The 9,993-nt window shown below is 36.4% G+C and overlaps 1 protein-coding gene across 1 annotated transcript; it reads right to left on the bottom strand.

The window, feature by feature from the left end:
• Window positions 1-454: 454 nt before the first annotated feature.
• Window positions 455-9,687, bottom strand: LOC127951968 (gastrula zinc finger protein XlCGF57.1-like). The gene is made up of 4 exons (XM_052550137.1): window positions 9,557-9,687; window positions 9,358-9,471; window positions 3,535-5,281; window positions 455-2,260 (listed from the first exon to the last, which is right to left on the bottom strand). The coding sequence occupies exons 2-4, from the start codon at window positions 9,413-9,415 to the stop codon at window positions 2,188-2,190; spliced, it is 1,878 nt and encodes a 625-aa protein (XP_052406097.1). The 5' UTR covers window positions 9,416-9,471; window positions 9,557-9,687; the 3' UTR covers window positions 455-2,187.
• Between the last annotated feature and the right edge of the window lie 306 nt (window positions 9,688-9,993).

The raw sequence follows: 9,993 nt of genomic DNA, 5'->3' as shown, positions 1-9,993 counted from the left end.
TGTACAATGCACAAACCAGAAGCAACATCTGCAGAGGAGGGTTGGCCATTCTCAAAACATAAATTATTTTTTATTTAAATTTTCATTTTTGTGTTTCAGAGGAAAAACCTGTGTTAAGGCATTTCTCCATTACCATTCTGAAAGAAAAATATATGCAAACAAGTATTAACCCTTGTGCACTGTTCGATTTCTGTGTACACCCTTTATGGAGCGGTTCAAATTGACCCTAATTGGATTCAATACAATTCCTCAAAAATCACACTATGAAAAACAACAAAGATTCAGGTACAAACTGAAAACTTTTATTATCAACATTTGTCAAATAGTCCCCCAAAAATATATCTGAAGGTATGATTTAATGAAAATGTTTTTTAACCATTTTTAAAGATATTTTGTTTTGACAAAATTTGAAAATAAACAGTATGCTGACTTGTTTTGCATATACATTTGTGCATTTTGTTGATTATAATGAGAGTTTAAACATGAAGACGTTTTATTAATCCATCCATTCTTTAGAGTTTAAATAATGCTGGTTTAATTTATTCGTTTCTTGTTTTAAATTGGGCCTAAATAATGGAAGCAAAATTATACGGTGGCTCACGTTTTACTAAAATAAAATTTAGAAAAAAAATCGCAAGCCTAGCTCACTAAAATAGGGTACCACTTTTAATTCTCCAATGCAAAAGTAAACCACAATTTATTTTGAATAACAAAACACAACTCATATTATATAAATAATACTGCACACCTATTAAATGTGTCAAATCTAAAATATGGTGTACAGGGCCATATGCTTGACATTTATCCTGCTTGAATTCATTATAAGAAACGTACATAACTTCATAAGGGCTAAACTTTCATCTGTGAATATTAAATATTTTAACTAGCCTACAGTGTTTCTCTTTCATTTTCCCTGACTGAAGCCGTCAAATGTAACACATCGGCTAGACAAGACTGATGGCTATTTGTGAAAATGTGCTTTGATGCGCTTGTTTGATAACTTGTGATTAAATCGCCACTCAGCGTTCAAAAGCTGTAAATGCACTTTACAGCGGCGGTAGAAACTTCATTTTGGTTGGCCACCTACTGTAGATGAGCCCCAGAGACAGATCCACAGTCAAGACCTAGACAGCCATTGGGACAAGACCACAGGAACCATATGAGTCCTCTGCACAATGTGACTTTACTACAGCATGGTTTACCATTGTCCTTCTGCATTACCATCCTACACTATTTTCATATTTAATACTGTAAAGCTAAGTGATCTGTAAATAAATAAAGGCGACTTGACTCTGCCATAGGTTTGCGTCCTGTCTCTTCTGCTGAGGTTTTCATCCCATCTCCTCCCTGGCTCCTGTTGCTGACACTGACATCAATTTGTCTAATTTTCTTTAGTAGGCATAATACAGAGTTTTGCCCAATCTCATGTTAATCTTCAGTACCTATAGAGTAGTATTGCATCCATCATATCTTCAAAAAGTATTTAGTTTAATCAGATTTAGCTAAACAAGATAATCTTTCCCTCACAACCAATAACACACTTCTTTTGAGACATTTTCGGAGAAAGTCCTGTGCAGTGCTGCTGAACGAAGCACATTGATGTGTGTGTGTGTGTGTTCTTGCTCTTGCTCTGGTCGATGTGTGAAGTGCCCATGACATAATGAAGACCCATGATCTAAAAAGAACTTCTTTCTACACTTGAACGAACCCAGAAGTAGTGTGTTCAGCACAGAAAAACTGTCATTCAAATATATTTTTTTTTAAAAGTCAGCAATTGTGAGTGAGGATGTCAACCCTAGCCCCACTCCTGCGTTAACTGCATTAAATATATTTAACGTGTAAAAACAAACAAAAAAGTATATTGCCTGTGTAAACTTGCTCATTTTGACAACACTAGGAATAACTAGTTTGGTCATGAAACAATTTAAATCTTGTGAGCATCAGCATGTTCTTCAGGACTATGAATGAGGAATGAACAGCGCTCTCTTCCACCCTCAATACCCATGACTGAAGTGCCCTTGAACAAGGCACTGAACCCCCAGTTGCTGCCCACTGCTATGGGTGTGTGTTCACGGTGTGTTCACTTCTCACTGCTGTGTGTGTGTGCACTCGGATGGGTTAAATGCAGAACACCAATTCTGAGTATGGGTTACCAAACTTGGCAAATATCATGACTTTCACTTTTCACTATTTCTTTCTGCAGGTTTCTGGATAACTCAAGTTCTCTTCGTCATCTCCTTCCAATAGCTTTGTAGAATTTCTACCAACAACAAAAAAAAAAAACGGATAAATTTTCAACAGACAGAATATGAGATCATCCAACAAAATGTCCTGTAACTCAGTGATGTTGTTTAGAAATTAGTGAATGAATTATGAATTTATAGAGCTATACTACTTTACACCCAGAGCTCTCTCCTCACCCAATTTTAGGCTAAGATGGAATACAGTCCCACTCTTCATGAGGACTTCATGTGTTAGACACATGGGGTCTAGAAAGCTTAATAAATGTTCAGTGTCTGCTCTATTTTTCTCCATTCAAGAGATAGTTCACCCAAAAATTTTAAAATGTGATGTTTATGTTTACACTTAGGACATCCAAGATTTAAGTGACTTTTTTTCTTCAGTAGGACACAAACCATCAATTCAAACCGTTGCAGTCTGTCAGTCAAATAATGGAAGTGGATGGGAATCACGGCTTTGAGAGTAAAAAAGAACAAACAAAACCAAATTAAACCCTGCGGCTGGTGACAATATATTTATGTGTAAAGACATAAAACAATCGGTCTGTGCAAGAAGCTGAACAGTATTTACCGTTTTTTTTACCTCTGATTTACCGCAATGTTCTTACTGTCCTGAGCATGTTCTCAACAGTCAGCACATGACGCTTCTTCTTGCTTTACGGAGGATTGCGCACTTAAGCACATTATATTCAATTAGGACCGTCTCAACTAGGCTGTTGAGAACGTGCTCAGGATAGTTCAGACATTGCATAAATCAGAGGTAAAAGATTATATAAATACTGTTCAGTTTCTTGCGCAAACCGATCATTTTGAGTCATTACACATCAATTTATCGTCACGAGCCGTAGGGTTTAATTTGGATTTGTTTATTATTTTTTACTCTAAAAAGCTGTGATTCCCATCCACTTACATTATATGAATAACAGACTGCAACAGTTTGAATTAAAAATCGTTGTTTGTGTTCTACTGAAGAAACAGTCACTTACATCTTGAATGCCCTGGGGATAAGCAGATTAACATGAACTAACCCTTTAATGGAGAAAAATAGAGGAGACACCGAACGTGGATTAAGCTTTCTAGAGCCCATGTGTCTACCGCACGCGTTCGAGCATAACTTAAAATGGGAGTATACATTGAAATGCTAAGCGTTTTATTGTTTGCATACATGTACAAAAACTAAGTACACTTAGGCCTTTAGACTCAAAGTGACTCACTTACACCGCTTCCAGCAGCAGCCCAGTTTGATTGATTTAGCTTTAAACACCGTACACAGAAGAGACTTCTCTCTACTTACCGTGACCTCAGACTGCGGTGACTTGGTTTCTCCACTGCATGGATCCTCATGTGGAGCTTCAGGTGACTTTTTATAGCGAAACTCTTTCCACACTGATCACATGTGTGCGGCTTTTCTCTGCTGTGGATCCTCTCATGTGTTTTCAGATTTGTTGACCGACTGAATCTTTTGTATGAACACTTTTGAGGCTTTTCGCCAGTGTGAATTTTCTGGTGACTTTTTAAATGGCTTGCTGAAAGAAAAGTCTTATCACACTCAAAGCACATATGATTTCTCACACCAGTATGTATTTTCTGATGTAATTTTAAATTTTGCAGCAGTGAGAAACTCCTTCCACATTCAGAACATGAATGCGGCTTCTCCTTTGTATGAACTTTCAGGTGTATCTTCAGCTTTGATGCTGCAAGAAAAGTTTTTCCACACTGATCACACTTGAATGGCTTTTCTCCCGTGTGCATCTTCATGTGAACATTAAGGTTTGACAATTGCGAGAAACTCTTTCCGCACTGACCACATGTGTGCGGTTTCTCTCCCGTGTGGACTTTCATGTGTCTTTTAAGGTATTGTGATAGCGTGAAACTCTGGCCACACTGATCACACGTGAACGGCTTCTCTCCAGTGTGGATCGTCATATGAAGCTCCAGTTTCTTTTTGTTTGAGAATCGCTTCTTACACTGATCGCACATGAACGGCTCCTCTCCGGTGTGAACTCTCGTGTGAATGACCAGATTTTTTTTGTCTGTGAATCTCTTTTCACAGTGATCACACATGAATGGCTTCTCTCCAGTGTGAACCCTATTGTGTTCCCTAAGGCTTGATTTTTTTGCGAAACTCTTCCCACACTGATCACATGTGAATGGCCTCACTCCAGTATGGATTCTCATGTGTGAATTAAGGCATGATGACAATTTGAAACTCTTTCCACATTGATCACATGCGTACGGCCTTTCTTCCGTGTGGATCCTTATGTGCTTTTGAAGCGCTGTTTTGTTTGTGAATTTCTTCCCACACTGATCACATGTGCACAGCTTCTCTCCGGTGTGCATCCTTATATGAACGTGAAGACTTTTTTTGTGTGAGAATCTCTTTTCACACTGACCACATATGAATGGCTTCTCTCCGGTGTGAATCCTCATGTGAAGCTCCAGACTTGGTTTTTCTCTGAAACTCTTTCCACATTGGTCACATGAGAACGGCTTCCCTTCACTGTGGATCTTAATGTGTTCTTTAAGGTGTGATGATCGTCTGAAAGTCTTCCAACATTGATCACATGCGTATGGCTTCTCTCCAGTGTGGGTCATCATGTGCTTCCTGAGATGTGGTTTTTGTGTGAAGCTCTTCCCGCACTGGTCACACCTGAATGGCTTCTCTCCTCTATGAACACTCATGTGCATCTGAAGACTTGGCTTTTGTGGGAAACCCTTTCCACACTGATCACAGGTGAAGGGATTCTCTCCAGTGTGGATCCTAAAGTGAATCTCAAGACACTCTTTTCTTGAGAAGCTCTTATCGCACTGATCACATTTGAATGGTCTCTCTCCTGTATGAATCTTCATGTGACGCTTAAGACTTTGTTTGAATGTGAAACTCTTTCCACACTGAGTGCAGATTAAAGATTGTTTGGCTTTTCTTTTCTTTACAAATGTCTTTGTAGTCTTTGAGTGACCAAGATGTTTTTCTCCAGGTTTGACATGTTTCTCCTCCACTTCGCTCAGTTCTTCACTCTCCTCATTCTCTTCCATTACCTCTGAAATTTAAGAAACATTGTTGAATTTCATTTTTAGTACATGAACATCTATAGAGAGAAACAAAGTGAGTAGACAGAAACATGAGCCTTAAAATAGTGATCGTTATGATGAACTTTTATTAGTTAATTATCTACAGTATGTTTTACATTTACATTATTACATTTTAAAACACTCATAATCAGACTACAGTTACTTTACGGATTACATGATTGCGTGTTATTTACAAAATACTAATAATTTATGGATTCTCCATAATTCCTCTTTTCCAGCCTACTGCTTATAAACATTCAGAAAATCCAGTTTTGTGGACATTCACACAGAGATGATCAGTCATTATTCAGGTGGCGATATAATTTGACCATTGGATTAAGAAAAAATATTTAAGGTTTAAGTAGTGTTTCCTACATTGCATCAACGACTGATGAACACAATTATCCACAATTATCACTCTGTAGCACACACCATGGCACAGAAACTGCAAGTATTAAATTAAAAATGACTTTGTTGCAAGGGCCTCAAATTTAGGCCCCAGCCCAGCCCTGGTCCGAGATGCTCAGGCCCTAGCCCAGCCCATGTCCAACAGCTTATCAAAATTATCAGTTTTGCTCATAAGAGTAATAAATCATTAGTAACTGTAAAGGGTTTTCTTTTTTGTGTGCACTCAAAATAACATGTAAATGCAAATATAAATGCAAATGCTTTGCAATTTTATACAGGATTACAAAACAATCTGGGAATCGTGCCAAACAATGCAGAAAATTAATCTGAATCAATTTAGGGTAATTTCAAAGATGTTTCCAAAACAACAGTTTTTACAACGGACGGTCACACCACATGATGTTTTGAATGAAAGAAAAATTACAAATAACTAATATTTTTAAAAAGTTACAGTTGGTACATGTGTTGGAGATTAAACCAATTTCCACGACGTTGACCCTAATGTTGAATTTATGTTTTTAAAAAAAGATGCACTAACTGATGTCATATCACGATTAGGAGTCAACCAATGTGTGTTTTTCAGGGCTAAATTTAAATTTCTAGAATATGTGGGGTGTGCGCATGCGAGGTGCCAGCGCGATCAAACAGCTGAATCAAAAAAAAAAAAAAATACGTTTTTGAAGTAAGATATAATCCGCAATAGAGTTTATTTTATTATTGCACACTCACAATAAAAACAAGATTTTTGCTTTCGTAAAATAAAGCAAACAAACAGAATTTGCGTCGTCATCCCTTCCTTTCTGTGAACTTGTTTATGGAGCACCATGTCACATTTGTTTTAAATGTCAGCTTAATTAAGTCAGATGTATTTAACTTTTAGTTTTTATTTTAACTCATTACTTACATAGGCTGTACATTTTCCTTAAATATCCCAGGGCTAGACAACCTGTGCCCTAGGCTAGTTAGGTGCAGAGAAACAGAAACGATTCTCTTATTTTGGCATCACCATTTAGTGACATCATTCAATGCTTTATCAATGTGGGTCAAAGCGCCTTCAATTGCTGTTCTGAATCCAGCAACTATTTACAAATGATTAACTCTGATTATGACAAGTGTGGTATAAAAACTTTGTGTATTAGAATTTTTTTTATTTAGGGCTGGTATATCGACCGATATGATCATGCGCATCTAGTCAGTAAATCTGGTTCCGTGTGTAGCAACAATCACTTTCTGGGGATTAACTCAAATGAAATTAATATTCATGAGTCTATGAATATAACGTGCTTATTGCTTACAAATATTAAATTACCAAAAGAGGGAATATTTAATCATTTAAAGGTAACCTTTACAGGAATTAATTTAAGTTAATCTAGACAATCTGTTCGTCTCGCGAACTGGAAGCTAGACTTCCTTATCAAAATTCAATAAAAATACCCTTCTTACAAACTCCAAGAAATATTCATCTTCTGATCAGGAAAAAACAATATTTTCTTTGTCTGTACTACTTAGATTACTGAAATTAATACAAAGAAAACAAAGCTTATAGCTTAGATCACACGATTCAGGGACTTCAATCTCGATTGCAATAAAACAATTAAATTCAAGCAAATTATGGTATTTAATAAAAACAGACTAAATATTACATAACTACAATTCATACGGAGTAAATATGAGTATATAGCAAAATGAACAGTACAATTTAAAAAAGATAAACGAACAAGAATAGTAATGAGACAGCGTGACAATTTTCAAACAGTTAACTTTGCAAGAGACCCCAAGTCATTGAATAATTTCACAAACATGCAATAGCCTAGACAACCTTAAACAGCAATTTTAGTTGTGATATAAGAAAGTTATTGCTTTGATCTGACTCTTGTGTGTAGCTGAGTTCAAAATGTCCGTCAGTGCGGCTTCAGCGTGGTTCTTTCCAAAGCAGATGATGCACGAGCTCCATGGTTCACGCGAATGTAAACTTTGCCAAAAGATGACTAGACTTAAGTTCGTTTGCCTCATGAAGACAATTGAACTAAGTCAAATATCAGAAGACAATAAACTAAAACAAAAAGTAAAGAATAACAAACGGAGAAACTTCTTGAAGTCCGGTTGCGAAGCTGGGAACCTTTTTTTCTCTCTGGCGGAATGCGAAGAATACAGGTTCCCCTTTGTTTTTATGTAACAGTAGGTTTTCACCTATCTTTCCGTATGAACCAATGAAGTGTAAGAAACTGAGGCGGGAAAAATCTTCTTTGTTTGCCGATCTCCGCCCACTGGTCTAATTTATGGAGATGACAAAATTAAACATTTTTCCTAAGCAAGATTGTTCCTCTGAAAAAATGCATCTTTTTGTAATTTGCCGTCAAGATTCATTACAGTCGTGTTTTTACGATTATACAGACACCAAAAACTATGATTTTGCAAATCAAGTATACAGAGATACAGAGTTGTTCCTAACTACATGCATATAAAGTTTGATTAAACGCACAGTAACAGCAAATAAAGAGAGACATTAAAATACATTTAGAGGTAGTTTTTATGGTAAAAGGTCCATGTGCTAGTCAAAAATGCTCGTGCCTGTTTGTGAATGTGTATGTGTCTGTTCTGTGGAATGTGTGATCACGCCGTGAGTGAAAAGGGCGGGTGTTTGTCTTTCCTTTGAAGTTCGCTCTTGTATCTTCTGGATAGTCTCCAAGGTGTTATAATTCTTATTCACGCCAGGATGTTGCCGCCATGGCGGCGCCCGGGTGGTGAGTTATGTTGGAAGATGTTGTAAAACGAAGGTCCTTGTATTTTTCTTTAACTCATAAGTCGTGAGAAAAAATTAACAAGTTGTAGGAATGAATCTAGACTATCTGTCCTGTCCCTGCAAAGCACAGAGCCCGATATGAAAGATTTATCTAGGGAAATTACTTAAGTTGCTACAATTATATTGCTTTCTATGTTGAATAACTTTGTGTTGTTTTTATTGTAATGTAATTTTAAAGTTTTAAATCACATTAGAAGCTTAATTTGTAAATTATGAATGAATGATTCATTTATATCCCGTCACTCACAGCCGCTCAAACGTTTTTGCACTTGAGCTGCACGCATCCCAAAATTAAATAGCTTAATTGACCACTGATATCTTTAATCGATTTCATCTCTTATCGACAATTAATTGATTAAAGCTATATAGGCGTCCCTAAACCAAACTTTGACAAATTTCGTGACATTCCATGTAAATTCCATTTATATGACTGGATTCCGCAATTCAGTCTGTTTTACCCATCACCCCAACCATAAATAGATAATATTGAGGTGTTTTGAAACTTCAGTGTAGTGGATTGTGATTTATTGCAACTTCAGCAACGTCTGCTGCTGCCTTTGAGAGACAACTGATGTGTGATCACTGAAGCAGCTCCAGTTAACATTCGCTTTCAGTGTGAGAGTGCATCAGAGCCAAATAACATATCTCAAAATTAAATAATTCTATCTGCAAATCAGTTGTGAAAATAACCAATAATCCGATAAAGTGCTTAATATCGGCAGCGATAATCGGTCGACCACTAATCACAATCATTGCAGTTTATTACCATTATCAGTGTCCTACATATTTAACTCAACCCCTTATACTTCTAAAATATGAAGAATAAACACCAACCTGTTTGTTCTTGATTATCTTCAGCGTGTTTCATTCTGCAGGGTTCTGGATCTCCCATCTTCTTTCTTTTACTCCACTCCTCCTGATGCTTTGATGCTAGTCTATACTTGTAGGCTGAAGGGAGTATTAAATTAAATCTAAATTAAATATTACTGTATATTGTATAATATATATAATATATATGTATAATGAATATTACTGGTAGAAGCTTCCTTGAAAACGTGTTCACTGTAGGAAATGCTTCACCGATGACATGATTGTTTTTGGAAGAGCTGTTCTGCCAAAATAATAATAAAAAAAAACCTTACTGGGTTTGTTTATATACTAATTGTCACATGTAAGCATTTGTGTTTCAATCAGTCTACCATAAAGTAACTGACACTAATTCACTAAATATTTTTATTCCTAACACTAGTCCTAACATCATTCTGCTGCTTCATTAAAATAAATGCAGATTATCTAGAAACTTGGAAAAGACAATAATGTGATGCCAGTTCTTTCAAGTATAAATAATGGTGTGAAAACCAGCTGAAAGCATAAAATCATAAATAAATGTAGTTTAGTGACAAATACTCTCCATCTGTTGATATCAAAGAAATGAGCTTTAAGTGGAGATTAACAAGAGATCTGAAGACA

This window comes from Carassius gibelio, chromosome B3 (assembly GCF_023724105.1).
Source record: "Carassius gibelio isolate Cgi1373 ecotype wild population from Czech Republic chromosome B3, carGib1.2-hapl.c, whole genome shotgun sequence".
In the NCBI taxonomy this organism is placed as follows: Eukaryota; Metazoa; Chordata; class Actinopteri; order Cypriniformes; family Cyprinidae; genus Carassius; species Carassius gibelio.
Note: the sequence above shows the minus strand (reverse complement) of the source record. Positions and strands in the feature narration are given on the sequence as shown.